The following is a 20,358-nucleotide window of genomic DNA, read 5'->3' as shown; positions in this document are numbered from 1 at the left end:
CTGAACATGTCATAAACCCTGTTAACTAATAAAAAGCTTCTAATTCTTTTAAATTTACATTTTATCGCAACTTTTGAGTATGCTTCTGTAACATTTAAGTCAGGTTATAGGTAGTTCTTTATTTATCCTGATATTCATTTGTTTATGACTTATTCGTTTATTTATCAATTTTAATCGAGGTTTAGTTAATTGAATTTACTGAACCTACACACATGGCGTTCCTTTATTTTTTCTCTTGATTCCTGGGATTCTTCGTTTTTTCAATATGAGGACTGAGATGTAACAAGCTACCTACAAAATTCATAAAATTCTTTATAAAAAAAAACTTAAATGTTTTTGCCATTAGAAAAACAAATTAAATTTTGTTCAAAAACCAAGCTCATGATGTTAAGATTTTTTTAAATAAGTATTTATTTTGTGTTTGAATGAAGAACACTGAAGGCCTTCCTCTCAACATGCACCCAAAAATTGTAGTCGAGGGTGTTAGCATCTGGGCTATAGGGAGCCAATTAAGTCAAAAAAGAGTTCAAAATAGCTCAAAATACTCATTCAAAAGTGTCTTGTAATAAAGGAGATGGGGTTCTTTCATTGCTAGTAAAGTGGCTTCTCCACCCTCACAGGGTTCTTTCCAACCACAGTCTGGTGTGAAATCCCGATATCTCTTTCAAGGGCCCTCATAGACTTGAGGGGATTGACTTGAGGTTTTTTTTTTAAACTCCTCTGGGTGTAGTGTGGCCCTTTGATAGAACCTTTCTTCCTCTCCAACATTTTTGACTTGTTGACGGAGTAGACAATGGTCCTGGAGACGGCCAATGGCTTGGAGTGTCCAAATGGAAATTAGTGGATTACGCTCAGGTGTTATTTTCTGTACTTATACGTAGATAGAGAGTTAAGTTTTTTTTTCTTTTTCGTAACTAATTATTTATACTTTGATACTCTGAAATATGAATTAATTTCCATCACTCAACATTAATTAATCATTGAATTAGTTAGTGCTTAGATTTCAATGAAACACTCGGTAATTGTTATTATAGTATGCTTTGCTACAACTTTTCCACAGATGTAATTAAATTTTTGTGAACGATATGTTATATATTTAGTTTATTTTTTAATTATATAAATTATAGCTACTAAATGAATCGATTAACTGATGTAACTATTCAATAATGATATTTAGGGGTGCTACTATTCAGTTTATATACTATCTAGGTAGCTTTTAGTGTTTAGACTAATAACCATAGCCCCATTTTTGTTAAACGCTTATTTATAAAATATTTTGGAACTCGGGATATCCATTTTGATATCCAGAGTTTGAAGTAGCAACATACACCAAGAAAACGTTATCTAATTTGATTGCGTACATTAAATTGAAGACTGTGAGGAATTTGAAAGACTTACACATATTTATATTAATTAAACAATCATGGATTAAACTGATTCTCGAATAGCAAGTCCATAAATAACCAACAATTATTAGGATTTCCTATTTTTTGTTGTTATTACTAATAAATTTACCCTACTTTACCTTAATTAAGTCCCAGAAAATGCAAAATCAACAAAGTCAAAGTCCAAATTTATTGTTACCATAGTTAAATCCATTATGATTTATGCAAATTATTTAAACTTAATTAATGTTGACTCAGGATATTTTTCCTCCATGTGAAATACAAACAAAGAGTAGTCAAAAATTTTAAAGAGGGTTATTTACGAGTTATATAATTTCGAATTTTTTTTTCTATTTCTTGATTAATAACCTTCGTCGTTTATGTATGTACAAATTTAAAAAAAATTATTTATTATTTCCAATGTTTTAAAGTTATATAAGCTCAATGCAAAAATCAAGTGAAATTTACTTGTTGACGGAGGTATAATGACAACGAGGATTAAAATATTTGGTCGGAGTGTTTTAGTCTTTCTGACTTTCATACTCCATGAGTGTTCGGCCACAGGAAGAATTACACCGTTAACAGCCAAAGTTCACCATAATGGTTCTGCCTGTATTGCAGAAAATCTTCGAGTAAGACCTTCATTTCATTTTAACCCTCTGTTACTTCCCTAGGTTATTTATCAAACCCAGAGACTGAATGTGGGAATCATATTTTTTGTCCCCATTCATTATAAATTTTTAATTGGTCATTTATTTTCCAATCCAATTTTACTCAGAAAAGATTTCATTAGTTTAACACATCCTGCGATTAATTATTGAAGTTTCAAATATATATATTTGTTTGTGTGTTCTTAATATTTAACTACTCCAACTTCTATGATTTAAAAGGAGCTAACGGAGAATTGATCAAATATATGTACTAAATATTAGGGTTGGAGCTGTCCCAGGATTAAATTTCTTTGCAGTTTCTTCTTTCCCTTTCCGTCACAGTTTATAAATCAATTAAATTATTTTTCTCGCACTTTACAATTCAAGGAACATATTTGGTAAAGTCCGATCCTTATAAAAATTATGCCGGTGCTGCAAATTAAGTTGAAGAATGCCTTGTCTTCTCAGAGTACAATAAATAATTTGTATGTTTTATTTAAGTTTTAGTTTTTAAAGCTACTACCCATGTGGCTCTTAAGATCAATCATATGACCAATTCCCAGTCCTTTAAAGTTAAATAAACACAATTAATTAAGATGAGCAAATTATAGAGGAACATTCCTAAGCTATAAGGTAATTATTACGTTCACCATTTTAGTTAAGTAATAAATATACATGCGACTCGATTGGAAACGTGATATGTTTGCCGGGGTGGTCACAACCAGAGCACTTATGTGAAACCCCGGTGTGTAGCATTGAAGGAAGATCCTGTGTGAATGGAGAGTGTATCTTTCCAAATGTGTGTTCCTGCGAAATTGGATGGGATGGTCCAAGTTGTGCTGAGTGCATTCCATTAGCTGGTTGTCAACATGGGTCCTGTAAAGGAGCTTTGGAGTGTAATTGTGAGCCTGGGTGGACAGGGGGACAATGTGAAAAGCCAAAGTGTAATGACTGTGTAAATGGTTGCTGTCATGAACCAAATAAATGCATGTAGGCACTCCCTTTCAATTAATATAAATTAAGATACATAGAAAATTTAAATATTTATAGATGTGATCCAGGATGGCAAGGAATAAACTGTACTGAGTGTGAGACTCTTTCTAATTGTATCAATGGAAAGTGTTTTAAAAAACCATTCGAATGTGTTTGTAATCCAGGATGGAAGGGAAATGGATGTGCCGAACCTATATGTCGAGATACATGCCATCCAGAGAATGGATATTGTCAACGCCCTGGCGAATGTATATGCAAACACGGCTGGAGTGGAAGAGATTGTACAGAGTGTGTCCCATATCCTGATTGTAATGGAACCTGTGTTAACAATGTACCATGGACTTGCACAGATTTAGGAACAGATAATGAAGCTAAGCCAGGTTATAAATACATATTTGGTTCCAATAAATAACACATATTGACTTGAATTTTAATATCTGCAGGTCAGTGGAGTTTATGGTCTACATGGAGCTCATGCAGTAAGTCATGTGGAGACGGAGAACAAAGGCGTGATAGGTATTTACTGCAAAATACTTCATATAAAAATATCTATTGTTCATATCATTTTTATGTACCTTAGAACTTGTGGAAATGGCGAACGATCACAACAGAACTGTGTCGGACAAAGTTCTCAAGGGCAAAGTTGTGTTATAGCAAATTGTAAAATTGGTACGTTCTTTTATATATAGTATATGCATTTTCATTATATAATATTCGTATTAACCATATTACTATAAAAGATGGGGAGTGGGCAAGATGGACTAGGTGGTCACCATGTAGTACTTCATGTGGAACTGGATTTAGAAGTCGGTCAAGAGCTTGCTCTGATCCCATTCCTAGATATGGAGGAAATAAGTGTTCTGGAAGTCCAACAGAAACTGTTAAATGTTTTTCAACTTTCTGTCCCATAGGTAATTTTGTTTAAAAGGTTAAAATAGAACATCAAATCTAAAGATTGCTGCATATAGCTGGACGTTGGTCTTCGTGGCAGCAATGGGGACAATTAAGCGTTTCATGTGGAGAGGGAACAAGACAGAGACAAAGGAGATGCGATTCGCCAGCTCCTGCACACAGAGGAGCTTCTTGTATTGGAGAATCTAGTCAAACAAATACTCTCTTCATAAAAGAATGTCCTGTAGGTGAGAAATTTAGATTTTATGTCGGGGTTCTTTAATTTACTAAGCCTTGAGCTATGATTTGATTTGACTGGAGATGAGTCTACAAAAACACAATTCGAAATGTAGAGCGAGTTCCTTATTATATATTTTATATAATACCAAATTAGTTTAAGTCTTGTATATACATTTATACTTGTCTACTTTGAACTAGATGCCGAATGGTCTCTGTGGAGCCGTTGGACTGCTTGTAGCAAGTCCTGCGACAGAGGTCAAAAATCAAGAATGCGCCATTGTGGTGAGCCCTTATTTGGTGGACAAAGCTGTCCTGGAAATATAACCATTGAGAAGGATGTAATCGACTGTTGGGTACGACAAGTTTGTACTGTAGGTAATATCACTTTTGGAACGACATTAATTTTCTCGATTCATACCATAAAATTGCCTTCTTCTCTTTTTTTCATTTTAAAGATGGTAAATGGTCTAATTGGCTTGAGTGGTCAAGTTGTACAGTCACTTGTGGTGGTGGAACAAGACAAAGAAGAAGGAATTGCGATAATCCTGCCCCTAAATTTGGAGGCCAACGATGCTTAGGAAGTGAATTTGATACACAAAACTGTGAGACTGATTCTTGTCCCATCGGTACGTTATTTTTCTTTAAAAAGTAGTAATTGTGACCATCATCATGAGTCTATAAACTTTATGTGAAGAGTCAGGGTGCGAGGGTTTAGAAATGTACTCTTATTAGACTCATATTAACAATAAAAATTATGTACTATGTACTTTATTTATATTTTTAGATGGGAGATGGTCTCAGTGGCGACAATGGTCTCAATGTTCAAAAACATGTGGTTCGGGCTCGCAGAAAAGAGAACGAGTATGTAATAATCCTAGATTTGGTGGAAAGGCATGCACTGGTCTGTCAATAGACAATCGAAATTGTAATCAGCATAGGTGCCCACTTGGTGAGTATTGTTTTGAAATGATTATGAGATTTTTGTTATAACAATTATTTTTTGAAAGATGGAAAATGGGAACTATGGGGACAATGGAGTAAATGTTCTGCATCATGCAATGGAGGAAATCAATCTCGAAAAAGAGTTTGCACCGATCCTAAATTTGGTGGTCAGCCATGTACAGGAAATGGAGTTGATAATAAATCTTGCAATGAAAGATCTTGTGCAATAGGTATTAACATGGCATGAATTATACTCTTAGATAATTAATTTATTAAATATTTTTTTTAGATGGTAAGTGGAATGCCTGGAGACAGTGGTCATCCTGTACAAAATCTTGTAGAGGTGGTACACAAAAACGAGAAAGAGCATGTGATAAACCTCAATTTGGTGGTAGGCCCTGCAATGGTACAGCCACTGAAACCCAAGGTTGCAATATACAAATAAGTTGCGCAGTAGGTAATAACCAAAAAACAATCATTTTACATGATTTGATAAAACATAACTGAACATACATTGTAGATGGTAAATGGAATTTATGGGGCCAATGGAGTCAATGCTCGGCTTCATGCGGCGGAGGAGTTCAATCAAGAGATCGTAAATGTATTCAGCCCAAATTTGGTGGAAATCCATGTGATGGGCCATCAGTGGACGCCAAGTCATGTAACGAAGACATCAATTGTCCGATTGGTAATTAAATTCTTATTATTTTCATTCATATTGATACTTTAATATATAATTAAAGAGGGATTTTGGGCTCAATGGGGATTCTGGTCTTCATGCTCCTCTACATGTAATGGTGGATTTAGAAATCGTAAAAGAAAGTGCAACCAACCACAATTTAATGGAGCACCTTGCCTTGGATCAAATGATCAATCAGAGCACTGTAATAATGACATAAAATGTCCAATTCGTAAGTATTTATATTGATTTATTTTTACTGTTCAAAGTTATAGAGGAACTTTCTTCATTTTCCAACAGATGGTGAATGGGGACAATGGGGATTCTGGTCATCCTGTTCTTCTACATGCCAAGGTGGGACAGAAAAGAGAAGGAGGCCTTGCATCGATCCACAACATGGTGGACTTCCTTGTAACGGGCTCAATGAAGAAGATCGTGCATGCAATGGCAATGTTCCATGCGCAATCAGTAACTTTTTCTAAAATTTCAATCGATAAAATTAATTTTAAATTTTAAATAATTTCAGATGGAAAATGGGCCGAATGGGGAATATGGTCATCTTGTACATCGTCTTGCATTGGAGGAAGCCATTCAAGAAAAAGAGATTGTATTCAACCACAGAACGGAGGTATCCCTTGTAGTGGACAAAATGAAGATATTAAAATATGCAATTCCAATATTTCTTGTGCAGTGGGTATGTCGCAAAATATATTTTAAACTATAAAAAAAAAAAAAAAAACTCAGTTACGTTGAAATCTATGATTTTTCTATCATAGATGGAAGATGGGCTCAATGGGGGCTATGGTCATCTTGTAGCTCATCATGTACAGGAGGAACTCACTCAAGACAAAGAGAATGTGAGAGTCCATTAAATGGAGGTTTTCCTTGTCGAGGAAACCGGGAAGAAAGTCAGGCGTGTAATGCATTCATTCCTTGTGCTGTTGGTATGTTTTGTTCATAAATAATTATTCAATATCACCATTTATTTTTCTTTCATAGATGGAGCATGGGCTCAATGGGGATTCTGGTCATCCTGTAGCTCATCATGTACAGGAGGAAGTCAAACAAGGCAAAGAAACTGTGATCATCCTGAAAATGGGGGACTTCCTTGTAATGGAAATCGGGAGGAAAGCCAGCCTTGCAATACGTTCGTTTCCTGTGCTGTTGGTACGTTTGTTCATAAATTCCACTATTCAACATTATTTTTGAATTTCAGCTAAAATCCACATTTTTCATTGTTTTTTAACAATAACACGAAAATAACCAACTGACTTTTTTTTTACTCTTTGAGCCTTTCATAATAATCATGCTTTTAGAGTAAAATTTCAAATTAGAGACATAATTCGACGTAAAACAACAATATAGACTTAAATAAAAAATTTAATTAAGTGATTAAAACATAGCAGCACGTTAAAGTTTTTTTTTTTTGCTGTTATTGTTCCTTTAATTGGTCAGATATAGTTACAGTGATTAAGTATTAGTAAATATTATAGTATTACAATTAATCCATCTGACCTAGAAAATTATCTTTGAAGTACATAAGCATAAAATATATTTTTTCTTTATAAACAACCAAGACACAAACCATTGAATAAAATAGTGATTTATTATGCTATCTTCTTTATAATTCCTGAAATATGAATTTAATCATACACAAATCAAAAATCTTATTTAGAAGTTAATATTTTTATAAAGTTTTTTTGAAATGCTTTATATATTAGCTGAAATTAAGGAATAAGTCTTATATTACAACTTAAAAAATTTTGCCGTCAAAAAAAATGTCGATTTTGATTGATGTTTCGAGTTTAATTTTTAATTTTCTAAAGGAATATTGAATAAATAAACGGTGCTAGATCGTAAGGTAGAAAGTTCCTTAATTAAATATAATTAATTTGATTAGAGGACTAATTAGGTTATGAATACTAATCAAATACATTTGATATGAAATATATTTAAGGTAAGGTTAATTTCTTTACCTCTAAAATATAAATAATTATTAGAATTAGTCAAATAATCGCATTAATTTCGGAAATTTTCTCACGCAGCCTTGCATTGCTTATTCATTAAATATTCCACACAAAAAATTAATTGTCAATCAGAAACAATACTTATATTCAGTGCTTATAGCCCTAATCAATTTCCTTTCATAGATGGTAACTGGGCTCAATGGGGATTTTGGTCATCTTGTAGCTCATCATGTACAGGTGGAACTCAATCAAGACAGAGAGACTGTGATCATCCTGAAAATGGCGGACTTCCTTGTAATGGAAATCGGGAGGAAATCCAAGCGTGCAATACTTTCGTTTCCTGTTCTGTTGGTACGCTTTGTTCATAAATATCACAATACAACATGATTGTCGCCTGCCGGCTAACAGCAATATTTATTATTGCTATTTAAATAGTAGCATACGAAAATAACCATTACTAATATTCAACCGACATACTAAATTTTAGTAAAGTGTGTTTCCTCGTGGAATTTTTATCATGGAATCACCCAGATATATATACATATATATTTTTCATGTCAAAACATGGCTCTGGATCGAAGTCGGTTGAAGGTTTAATGTTCATTTTCGTGTTCTACAGCCTAAATAACAATATCATATGTGGCTGCAAGACCTGAATTTTGTTCAAAAATAATTATTCAATATAATCATTAATTTTTCTTTCATAGATGGAGCATGGGCTCAATGGGGATTCTGGTCATCCTGTAGTTCATCATGTACAGGTGGAACTCAATCAAGACAGAGAAACTGTGATCATCCTGAAAATGGGGGACTTCCTTGTCATGGAAATCGGGAGGAAATCCAAGCGTGCAATACTTTTGTTTCCTGTTCTGTTGGTAGGTTTATATCTTTACAATCTCTACTTACATTTATCACAACAACTCAATTTAATTATATATTCTTCCCACTATTTATTTTGGCTACCTAAGCAAATATATATATTTATTCTAATAGATAGCAGGGTTTTGGTTGTCAAGGCGTTGATTTAATTAAAACCATGAGTATATAAATATCTACTCATATGTAATTCCATCAAAGTGGGTGAAAATTAGTCCTTCTTGATCCTTTTTTGTGATCTCTTACCTACATTTTTTTTTCAGTGAAAGTCTTTAAAGGTAATCAAATACATCATTAACTAAAATGGAACTTTCTTAATAATATCCTTTTGTTTCGATTCAATTGCATTTGCTGTAATTGTATGTAGTGAAATCAATTCAATTTTAAGTTACAGTTTCCTAGGATATTTGCTCACCAATAGTTTTTTATGATATATTAATTTGAGACTAATTATTTGTCCAGCCAGAAGTTCAATGTTCCACTCTTATTTAAATTTTTGTCAAGAAGTTTTTAAAACTAAACCACAATTATACTTTGCGAATTGACAGAGTCTCTTAACTTTTTTCAAGATTAATACAAACATAGGATTTTGTCGGATCATAAAAATTTTAAGTGTTAAACTGTATAATATTAACATTTATTTTTTTATTTTCTTCTTTTTTTCAATTAAAGAATACATAACTGATTTCTCTCTTCTTCCGAAATTTGTAAAACATTAACGAAAGCACACTAAAATATAAATAAACACATTACACGATCAAACTATTCTCCAAAAAAATACCAAGAATATATATTTTAAATACAATATAAAAACAAATAACTATTAAAGGAGTGTCCTTTTTTATGAGGCATGAACATAATCCGTTTATTTCTTAATATTTATTATACTTACACTAATTATTTCATGCACACTTTAATTCCCATTTTTATGAATTAATTTTTCGAATGGTCTTTAATTTATATTTATAAAAAAAATATAAATTTGATTTATATGGAGTTTCCATAAAATTTTGCTATACATTTATAATATATGTTTAGAATATAAGTTATATTGTTAGCACAGCCTAAATACCCCATTTAAAGTAATAGAATTAAACTAATTTTTTCAAGTCTCTGAAAGGGATTAGTTACTTAATACTTAAATTAAGTGCTTATATGACTATACATTTTCCTTCCATAGATGGAAGCTGGGCTCAATGGGGATTCTGGTCATCATGTAGCTCATCGTGTACTGGAGGAAATCAAACAAGGCATAGAGAATGTGATCATCCTCAAAATGGTGGACATCCCTGTCATGGAAATCGAGCAGAAAGTCAGGCGTGTAATATTCACATTCCTTGTACTGTTGGTAGGTATCCATCTTTATTGTTCACATATATTTTTAATTACCTATAACTAGGGTTGTATCTGTCCTTAATATAAGACTTAAAATCGGTCCTGTATTTTCCAATCCCACTCCTATTATCATCCCTTGAAAAACATTTCAAATTTTAGAGTGTATTCTAGTAGGAATTATCATTTAACTATCTTTATTCATATTGTATATTATGTGGGAAAATACAAAAACTCAAATTAAAATATGTTGAATAGCTAGAGGAAATGGCGTTATAATAACATAAATACACATTTGAGTTAAAAGTCAGACTTCCTAGCCAAGACAAAAACATAAAATAATCAAAAATTTCAATATTTTTGCTAATTAATTCCGTTTGTATTGAATACTTTGTCAATATGCTTCAGAGTTTTTAGAAACTAAATGAATCTGTTTGACTTGTAGCGCACAAAATCCATAACAATCGATCTCCGGATTTTGATGTCAAACACTTCATACCTTATATGTATCCTGTAGATATGTGTTCCTTATCAGTAAGGCACTTTGTGATATACCCCTTTGCATTGAAAAGAGTTTAGTTTAATGCCCAATCGTCCCAATAGAGATATCAAAAAATCTTAGATCACACAAAATACTTCCAACAGTGATGCCTCTCACAAACAAACTAAACATTTTAAATAGCCGAAAAAAAACATATATGTTCGTGGCAAGTGTACTAACATTATAAAAAAAGTGGAGCATACCAAATGTACGTTGCCCGCGAAGTTTAAAAAGTCATCATACTTTTTAAACACACCCCCGTATGTTCAGTAAAACACTTACGTAAGAAAGTCTAACATAGACTACACTCATTCTTTGTATTGTATGTACATTTTGTTCAAAAATAGTTATTGAATATGAGTATTAATTTTTCTTTCATAGATGGAAAATGGACTCAATGGGGATTCTGGTCATCTTGTAGCTCATCATGTACAGGAGGAAGTCAAACAAGGCAAAGAGAATGCGATCATCCTCAAAATGGCGGATTTCCATGTCATGGAAATCGAGAAGAAAGTCAGGCTTGCAATATTAATATTCCTTGTCCTTCTAGTAAGCAAATACACAAACATAGCAGAAATATTATATATCATTGATATCGTGTAATGTTATCTTGTAGATGCTGAATGGTCCAATTGGAGAGAGTGGTCTACATGTAGTGTAACATGTAGTGGTGGATTTCATACAAGAGACAGAGAGTGTCATCTTCGTTCACCAGGAGATAGACCATGTGTAGGCGTTAAATCAGAGACAAACTCATGTAATCAACACATTAGTTGTCATGGTCGTAAGTTACAGAGCTGGTTAACTATGGTTAGAAATGACGTTTTTATTTAGCTAGTAGATGGAGTCAATGGAGTTACTGGTCACTATGCTCAGTGTCTTGCAATGGGGGAGTCAGAACACGATCAAGAGCTTGTGATATAGTTCATTTCAATGGATTACCCTGTGAAGGAAATAATGAGGAAACCCATCCTTGTAATGTCGACGTGCAATGTCCAATTGGTAAGTATCTATAATTTTAAATTGAAATTGATTTTAAACTTTGTTGAGTAGATGGTCAATGGGCACAATGGGGGTATTGGAGTTCTTGCTCAGTTACCTGTGGTGGAGGAACACAACATCGTGAAAGAATTTGTAAAACACCTCGATTCGGTGGTATATTCTGTTCAGGTCAATCTCTAGAAAGTCATAGCTGCAATCAACAACCATGTTTTAGTTGTAAGTTCATATTATATATACTTGTTTTTTTTTAATTCGGGGATTATCTTTTCTTCAAGTCGGAGAGTGGTCTCAATGGTTCTACTGGAGTTCATGCTCAGTCACATGTGGTGATGGATCAAGATCAAGACATAGGTTTGCGGCATATTCGTCTTGAGTACTAAATTATTCCACTTAATTATTTCATCGCAGATCATGCAGTACCAATCAATGTGACGGGGGTCTGGCAACTGAAGAGTCTCATTGTAATGACGGAGATTGCTTTCCTGGTGAGTTTCTTTTTGAATAGTCACATTAATGGAGCAAATCTATGTATGTATTTTATCAATTGACTTAGTCGGTGGACTTTGGTCGGAATGGAGCTTTTGGTCCAGCTGTTCCTCATCCTGCGGTGACGGAATCAGGAATCGTCAAAGGTACCTTCATAGGACTGACAGATCCGGTTTTAGGGAAACACTTAACCCAAGCCCCGCTCTTGATTGGGGACTATACGATGGATAGTTTTTTTTATAGCTAAAATTTACTCACTAAGAATTTTTTTTTATAAAAGACCATATAAAACTATAGATATTTTTATTGAAAAATGCTACTTTAAAAATAGAAAGAAATTGTTTTTTTTGTTTTTTTTCAATAATAGGTCGGCCTTGCATTTTATTTTCTAAAATTGTCAAAATATTTGTCTAAAAAGGAAAGGCTCCTGCATATTTATCTTATTCCTAAGCCCAGCTCACGCACAAAACCGGCCCTGATGACATGGTTCAAGTAATAAATTTAATTTTTTTTAGATCTTGTGATTCATTAGCCTTTGGTCAAGCGTGTGATGGTGAATTATTTGAGACGAATAATTGTAATGATAGACCATGTGGTGTAGGTAAGTTCAGAAAGTTTATTTACCTCTCTGTTAAGGACTAAAGTTATATTTTCAATTAGATGGACAGTGGGGACATTGGAACACATGGGGATTGTGCAGTGTAACGTGTGGAATCGGTGCCCGTATGCGAGAAAGGTAACGAATAATGTTTTTCAATAAAGTCAAAATGTTAAAGAATCTTGTTTTTATTTTTAAAGAAAATGTGATTCTCCAGCTCCTCAGCATGGTGGAAATCATTGTAATGGAGCTCATTGGGAGAATGGAGTATGTGAAAAAGAGCCTTGCTCGATTGGTACGTAAATGGTTTCATTTATAATCGAAATGCTATCAATTATTCTTCCTTTTTTAGTTGTTAATGGTAGTTGGGGTTTCTGGGGAACGTGGAGTAGTTGTTCCAGAACATGTGGCAATGGGACACAAACAAGGAGCAGGTTAGGGTTATTACATTTTTGCTATATCTATAAGTAGTATCATATATCATGTTAATTGAAGGGACTGCAACAATCCTCAACCTTCTGGAGGCGGATCTTCGTGTCAAGGACGAGATGTTGAAACTCACACTTGCTTACAATCATACTGTGCAATTGGTAATATAGCAGATATGTATTTATACAATTATAGGAAAATTGCACGTCATTTAACAAAAGTTATTCACTTTGGATAATAATTCTAGTTAGAACATCCATTAATTAGTTTTAAAAGGATTGCAACTACCTTTCTATATTCTTTTGAATGCAATTGATGTAAGGTCAATTTTTACGGTTAGAGTATGATTCTAAAAAAATATTAGATTATTTCCAATAGGACTTGTAAGGAGCAAAGAAAGAAACAATACATATTTTTAAACTCTGTTTGTGGGTTTTCAAATTTACCACAAAAGCAAATGCAATTCTAAAACATTCACTATCACACTTTCACTATCTCACTTTCAAAAATTGGTGCACAGAATCTGAAGCACTATTATTATCCTCTGATTTATTTTAAAATATTTAAACTCCTAAATTTACTTGCACCCTCTCAACTTTCAACCCAAAATAATAACTTTGTACCTGTTGTTCCATTAAAGATGGCGGTCTCTCTGAATGGACAATTTGGTCTCCATGCACTGCCAAGTGTTTGGGAGATAGGGGAGATAGAGTAAGACGAAGGTTCTGCAACAATCCCAGACCAAAACATGGAGGAAAACGTTGTATTGGAGACATCAAACAAAAAGAATTTTGTACTGGAAATATTCCAAAGCAAGAAAATGATCCATCTACCATTTGCTTTAATAGTGAGACATCCTAAATTTTATATTGAGCAATGCCGTTGCCCAAAGGGATTATTAGAGTCGGGAAATAAATGAATAGGTCTTTCAAAAATAACATTATTATTTTTTTTTTTTAAGGCCAATTTAGAAATAGAAAGAAACATTACTTTTAAAAAAATTCAATAAATGAAAAATATAATTTATTAATAAAAGGCAATAGAAGGTTTGATATTTTAAAATATTATTTTTTTTCTACCAAAAAGAAAGGGCACACATTTTTTCTTACTGAAAAATACTAGAGTCCTATCAAATGGAATGTCAGTCAAAAAAAATTTGCAAAAAAATAAAATTCTCGCTACTCAAAAAAAAAAAAAAAAAAAAAAATCCTAGCACCGGTTTTGCTTGTATTCTTCTTAATGTCCTTTCTATTACTATAAACTAACTTTTATTGTTATTATTTTTTTTCAGTTGGTGAAAAATAAGGAAAAAATATATGTACGTACTCCAAATATATTCAAATAATTTCTTATAATTTGTAGTAATATATCTTTCTCTGTCTCTCTGTAAAATATGTATTAGAAAAATCTATCGTCCTATTCAATTTGCAATTTTATTGTTGTCATTCCTTTTATATCGGAAAGTTAATAAAAATATCAATTACTACATACCAGTCTTGGGGTTCGCACTGAAAATACTTAATCGGTCTGAGGCCCTTAATAACGTAATACAGGTTTGATCCTATCTAATGGTATATATTTTAATCCCGGAATGACATTTGTGCAAAATCACGGATGAGGACAACAAGACATCTTTTCTTAGAACTGAGCAAGCTGAGACTCCTGGAAAGAGCAAGAAGATTATAAATTTTCTCAAGGCCAACAAAAATTCGTGCAAAGTTTTGCTATTTTCTGAGGAAATTTTTTCAGCATTGATGCCAATATGAATAAGCAGAATAGCTGCAACATCTCAACCGAACATCCAGAACATGTCTCAGCTTCAGCGAGACATGTTCATGGATTTCAAGGGATTTGGGCCTCGGTTTGAGGCAGTTATTAGAGCTGAGGACTCACACATTGAATAAAAGTTTTACTGAGGAATATTTCCAGATGATTATGTTAAATAAATGTCCTCACAAAACCTGTAGTTTAAATTTTACTATAGAAAAAAAGGAGATGTGTACCAACAAGATAAGATCAAGTGTGTTTGTAGTTAAATTTAGCGTAACAATCATTTTTGCACAACTCATACATCATAGTCCATAGAGCTAACCTTGTTCTAGTTACATTGAGCAAAGATGGCGTCTCCTTTAATTATGATCTAATTTATGACGTCAGTCGAAACGTTCTATAGCATAATTCCCCCAACAACAACTGACGTCGGAGTAAATCATAGAGAGATAAAAAAACATATTTTCTATGGATTAAGGCAAGAAATTTTTGACACTCATTTTAATTATATTCTCAATAATTCAATGACTAAGTATATTATTATTATTCAGCTCTATAGAAAAGAACAAGTGAATTTTATGACAACTAATGTATAGCACTCCTTAAAATATTTTAAAATGTGTGGGCTGCAGAATAATCTAAATAAATGCAAGGGAAAATAAATCCTTCTGAATAACGCCTACTTGAACCCATCTTGTCGGAGCTGGTTGTTGCAAAAATTTAAGTTTTATATATTAATTAGATAGGATAATCCTTCGCATTTGAAATTTTTTTGAGGTAGTAATTTTTTTTTTAAATAAGTATCTATATGTTAAATGGGAATGTCTCTGTGTGTATGTTTGTCGTTCAATCATGTCCAAACCAATGAATAGATTTTCCTCAATTTTTTTATGTAGCTTCTTATGGCTCAAGAAACGGTTCTAATAACAACTTTTTGGCCTACAAGCCCATGGAGGCTTTAAATAGCATCTTTTAGCACTTCTCCTTCACAACCCTGAGGGGGGGGTATTTTGAATACTAGAAGGGTTCTTTGAGGCTCAGGAAAGCGGTGGTGAAGGAATTTAACCTGCATCAGGGACCAGCATCTCATATACACAAGCCTTTGGATCGGGGTGTATTCTAGCATATTATAATATATTCTTGGTGCTTAGAAATGCATCATCGGTGTAGTTTAAACTGCCATGAGATCTAGTACTTCACATGTACAACATGAGCACCGGGGTGTATTTTAGGATATTAGGAAGGTTCCTTGATGCCTCAAGCCCAGCAATTCACCTGTATAATCCGTAAACTGGGTGTATTATAGAATATTAGAACGGTTCTTTTTTGCCTACGTCGCCGGTAGAGTTTAAACTGTATTTTGGCCCAGTACTTCACCTGTACAGCCTGAAAGCTAGGGTGTATTGGAGATATTAGGAGAGTTTCTTGATCGCCAGGGAAACGGTGGTAGAATAGTTTAACCTGCCTCCATCGGCAGCTCAAATACACAAGCCGTGGGCAAGGTTGTATTTTAGAATATTACTTCACCTGTAAAACCTGAGAGCTGGGTGTATATAGGGACATTTGGTGGTTTCTTGGTTCTCAGGGCAGGGACACCAGATCAATTTAATTTATGCGTAACTTTGGGGTCTGACCCAGAATAAAGCAATTACTTCATCATTACGTGAAAGAAGATATATATATATATATTCCCTTTATATTTAATACACACATAAGTCATACTTATAAAATCAACACGAAAATAATTCTTAAAATTTTACGGTCTTTATTTGTTGTTTTATATTAAACAGTAGAGTTCTTAATTAATTTTAATTTGTTAATGTCCCAGGGAACGCTGGCAAACCTACTATAGTCATTTTTGAAGAATAAAGAGTTTTAAATTTTTATTTAAAGATGAAAATTGTTTAATTATTTTTGCTTCATCGATCTCTACTATGAATAAAGTTAATCTCAGAATGTATTTAAAATTGATCAATTTATCATGAATAAAGGAGTGCAAATGGGCAACAACAAAAATTCTAGAAAATTTATAAGGTTTTTTGTATGTTTAATAGTATATTTTTCAATAAATGTGTATGAAAAAATCGCATTCGAAGGATAGGAAAATTACAGTCCACTAAATAAAGTCTCAACAACTTTCTTCTAAGGACTTAAGGCTGAAGATTGGTTAAGTTACTATTTGTTTCTTAAGATTAAGATTAATCTTACAATTTGTAAGATAATTCTTAATTAGTTAGAATTAGATATCAATATAACAAATTAACTGAATTATAATTGTGTTTTTACTAAATATGATTAATGATAATTATGGTTATATTTTCTATTTAAAAAAAATGTAAATATAATTTCTCAAGCCGACTTAAATTCGTATTTCATTTTATAATTCGTAAAAATTTGATGGACATTATTAAGATTGGTTTAGCTCGAATACAACATGGATACTTCAAAAGAAACTCAGAATAAAGACAGTAAAGAAATTGAATCATTAGAACAAGATCGTCCACTAGTTAGTCTAAACGTTCCATTTCCAAAAGATGTTGTTGGTAAAGTAAAGGTTAAAACCATTTCCACCAAAACTCAAGTTCGGTATAGATCCAAAGGAGATCCTGAAGAATACAAGGTATGCGAACCTCAATACAAAATTACAAGGCTATGGAATGCAACAGTCAGTAAAACATATCCTTTAGAAGATACCTCATCACCCAATAAATCAAATAGTATTCAATATGAGAGCTATGAAAAATCTAAGGATATGGATTCGGAAAAATGCAAAATGAGTTTTGAAAAAAAAATTGTCTCGTTTGTCGTTAAGTTCATACTCTTCAATAAGTTTATATGAAAATGCATTATTTTCTTCGTCTTGTGACTCAAATGAGGAGGAAGATGATTGTAAGTTGATTTATTTTACGTCAAATTTTGTAATTAATTGTAGGTGCTTGTTTCAGACATTGATGGTAATTCATCAGTGAAATTTCCTCGAACTAAATCAACGCCCTCTTTCGATTCTTACGATTCTTTGTCAAGTAAAGATTCTTCGTCTGAAAAGGATAGTGAAATAGATGAGCAAATGATAATGAAACACTCTGTTACTCCTTACAAAGGGAAAATATTGAATAATACTTCTCAAAATGTAGATGTAACAAAAAGAACTGGACGTAGTTGTGTGACTCCTCCAAATGGTTGTCCCTCACCTCTGATGTATTCTTCTTTAAATATATCTACTGCCAAAAGTCATCATGCTTACAAAACTTATGTTAAAAGTTCATATTCCAAAAGCTTTCCTTGTGGACCTACAAGTACTGGTACATCTCTTGAAAAATTTCAAGTACCAGACACGTGTGATAAAATTTGCCGTACTGTTATAGCTGAGAAGAAATTACAGTATATTATGGCTAATGAACCTGATAATATCATTTCTCCTAAAATTTTAACACGAAAATTTAAAACCTTTGAATGTCTTGATCCTGCTTGTAGACATCATTGCTACTTCACTGGAATAGGTAGAGTCGCTCAAGATACTTTGAAAGATATTGCAATATTTGGTGTTGAAAGATATAATCTTTGTCGAATTGAAACAAGGCTAAGGACAACAATTATTATTGAAAGGGATTCTGATTGTGATAATTTTCCTAACGACATTAAATCATTTATCGGAAGACACAATATCGATGAAGACATTTCCGATTGTTTTATTAAGTTGGCAGATGATCAGGTAGGAAGGGATGATCCTAATATTCGTAGAATTGCTGATGTTATTACGGTAGCTCAAATGAAAAAAAGTTGATCCTGAAGACTTATTTAAAGAGCAAACAACTGAATAGATTAGTATTAAATGTTACTTTACCCCTATAATATCTCATAAAATTTTATGTATTTTTGTAAATACTTTAATAAAAATTATTCGTATCCACACCATTTAAATGTTTATTTAATGAATATACTATAAGTTTGTTGACGTTATCAAAAAATTTACAATGTTCATAAAATATTGAGTGTTTCTAAGTCGTTTATAGATTTATTTATTTTAACTCGTTGGCTCGTAACTTCCCTTTTAGTTTCAATCTCCTTGTGTAGATTCCTCAGGTGTTTCATTAACATTATCTTATTCGTGAAGACTTGGGAGAGATTTTGGAATTGACGTTTTCCGTGAAGATGATTATATGTCCGTTTGGCTGGAAGTGGACCCTACTTTTGATCCACTGCGAATACGTCTTTAGTCCCTTAGTCAATTACTTGCATTTAATCCTGCCATTTCTAAATTCAAAGCATATAGAACATTGCTTGGTCGCCCTATCAAACTCTAGTTGATATTTTTGGGGGTTCCTCTTGACAGAATTTTTAAGGAAGAACTGCGCTGCTTTAAAAGATGGGGAAATTGTTGAAATAACAAGGATTTTTTCATGTCCTGGGAATCCATGGGCTTCGGTTGCGCCACTTTAATGCCTTCTACTCTTATGAATTGGGATAGATGGTCAGCCACCCCATCATAGGTCACTGACACCCACGCATTTTTTAGTCGTATATTGAATGTTCTATCTCTACTCAAACTGTCCGAGAATTCCCGACATGTAACTCTTGCTTTGAAAGAATTATTTTTCTTATCCTTCAGATCAATAACCAAAGGAAATTTGATTCTTTCCCCCTGTGAATTTAGTTGTTGAGGCTTCTTCAAAATTATTGTAGTTCTATGCGGTGTCTCACATGTGACAGATCTTACCTCCATTAAATTAAGGCCTAATACATCCCTAGCTAAGGGATAAAAATTACATTTTATTAAAATCTACTTATTATTTTATTTGATACTGTATTATAAGATTACTTAGTAATATTTGATTAAGAGTAGTTATGATAACTTATTATATTATTTCTTTAGTAGAAATGGCCAAAATTATTTATAGAAATAATAAAATGGCCAATATATATATCATAATAAACGACAAGGGACCAACAAGAAATTATGTTCCTATTCTTTTAGAAACAGAGTATATGTATAGAATAACTTAACTTATTAGTTATTAAATATTATTTAGTGTATTTATGAAAAAGAATAAACTATGAGAAATAGCCATGACGTATCAAGGGAAAAGAGGGAATCGATAGCTGACAACAAAATACATAGGGTATTTTTGTGTTAGCGAGATAACGCCGTGATGAGCGAAGAGAAATGAAGAGTAGATGCATAAAAAGATGGCGACGATCTTTACTAGACAATATGTCAAAAGGATTACCGATAGTAGAAATCCTATGAGGAATAAAAACCTCGTTTTAAAGACCTCAAATAACACTGTACACTACTTATCAGTAATCATTGAGTCACTTATAATTTTGGGATTCCAAATATTCACTTTTACAAATATGCTAATTACTAACTTCACATTTCATATTTAATTATGCACCATGAAAGTCTTCACTCCACAAAAATACATAAACATTCAAAATTTACGATGTTCATAAAATATATGTATATTATCAAAGTTATGAATTATGATACTATCCACATCAGCAATGAATTAAAATAAGATATGTAATTTAAGCATATCTTAGTCATTTTTACTAAATTCAGTCATTCGAAATTGT

At 32.7% G+C, this 20,358-nt stretch overlaps 1 protein-coding gene and 2 long non-coding RNA genes across 5 annotated transcripts; 2 read left to right on the top strand and 1 right to left on the bottom strand.

Moving 5' to 3' along the window:
* The first annotated feature begins 1,839 nt into the window (after positions 1-1,839).
* LOC121113725 (SCO-spondin) lies at positions 1,840-14,497 on the top strand. 3 transcript variants are annotated; one of them, XM_040707580.2, is made up of 35 exons: positions 1,841-2,017; positions 2,694-3,025; positions 3,086-3,408; positions 3,472-3,544; positions 3,609-3,697; positions 3,769-3,939; positions 3,997-4,167; positions 4,358-4,534; positions 4,615-4,785; positions 4,944-5,108; positions 5,167-5,331; positions 5,391-5,558; positions 5,622-5,789; positions 5,845-6,012; positions 6,081-6,248; positions 6,307-6,474; positions 6,557-6,724; positions 6,780-6,947; positions 7,931-8,098; positions 8,455-8,622; positions 9,804-9,971; positions 10,878-11,045; positions 11,113-11,280; positions 11,331-11,498; positions 11,550-11,714; positions 11,774-11,849; positions 11,907-11,983; positions 12,052-12,130; positions 12,500-12,585; positions 12,645-12,720; positions 12,783-12,877; positions 12,935-13,016; positions 13,078-13,172; positions 13,652-13,858; positions 14,303-14,497. In XM_040707580.2, exons 1-35 carry the CDS (start codon positions 1,871-1,873, stop codon positions 14,314-14,316), a joined length of 5,220 nt encoding a protein of 1,739 aa, XP_040563514.1. In that variant the 5' UTR covers positions 1,841-1,870; the 3' UTR covers positions 14,317-14,497. The 3 variants fall into 3 exon arrangements, with proteins under 3 accessions (XP_040563528.1, XP_040563514.1, XP_040563563.1); XM_040707594.2 differs by lacking the exon at positions 8,455-8,622 and having other exon boundaries at positions 1,840-2,017; XM_040707629.2 differs by lacking the exons at positions 6,780-6,947; positions 7,931-8,098.
* A 175-nt stretch (positions 14,498-14,672) lies between these two features.
* Positions 14,673-18,693, top strand: LOC121113710 (uncharacterized). Its single transcript, XR_011779179.1, has 2 exons — positions 14,673-17,670; positions 17,727-18,693. It is a non-coding gene; the product is annotated as an uncharacterized lncRNA (long non-coding RNA).
* On the bottom strand, positions 18,692-19,834 carry LOC121113718 (uncharacterized). Its single transcript, XR_005863103.2, has 2 exons — positions 19,601-19,834; positions 18,692-19,530 (listed from the first exon to the last, which is right to left on the bottom strand). It is a non-coding gene; the product is annotated as an uncharacterized lncRNA (long non-coding RNA).
* Positions 19,835-20,358: the final 524 nt, after the last annotated feature.

Source organism: Lepeophtheirus salmonis, chromosome 1 (genome assembly GCF_016086655.4).
Source record: "Lepeophtheirus salmonis chromosome 1, UVic_Lsal_1.4, whole genome shotgun sequence".
NCBI lineage: Eukaryota > Metazoa > Arthropoda > Copepoda > Siphonostomatoida > Caligidae > Lepeophtheirus > Lepeophtheirus salmonis.
This window is presented reverse-complemented; position numbering and strand designations above follow the sequence as displayed.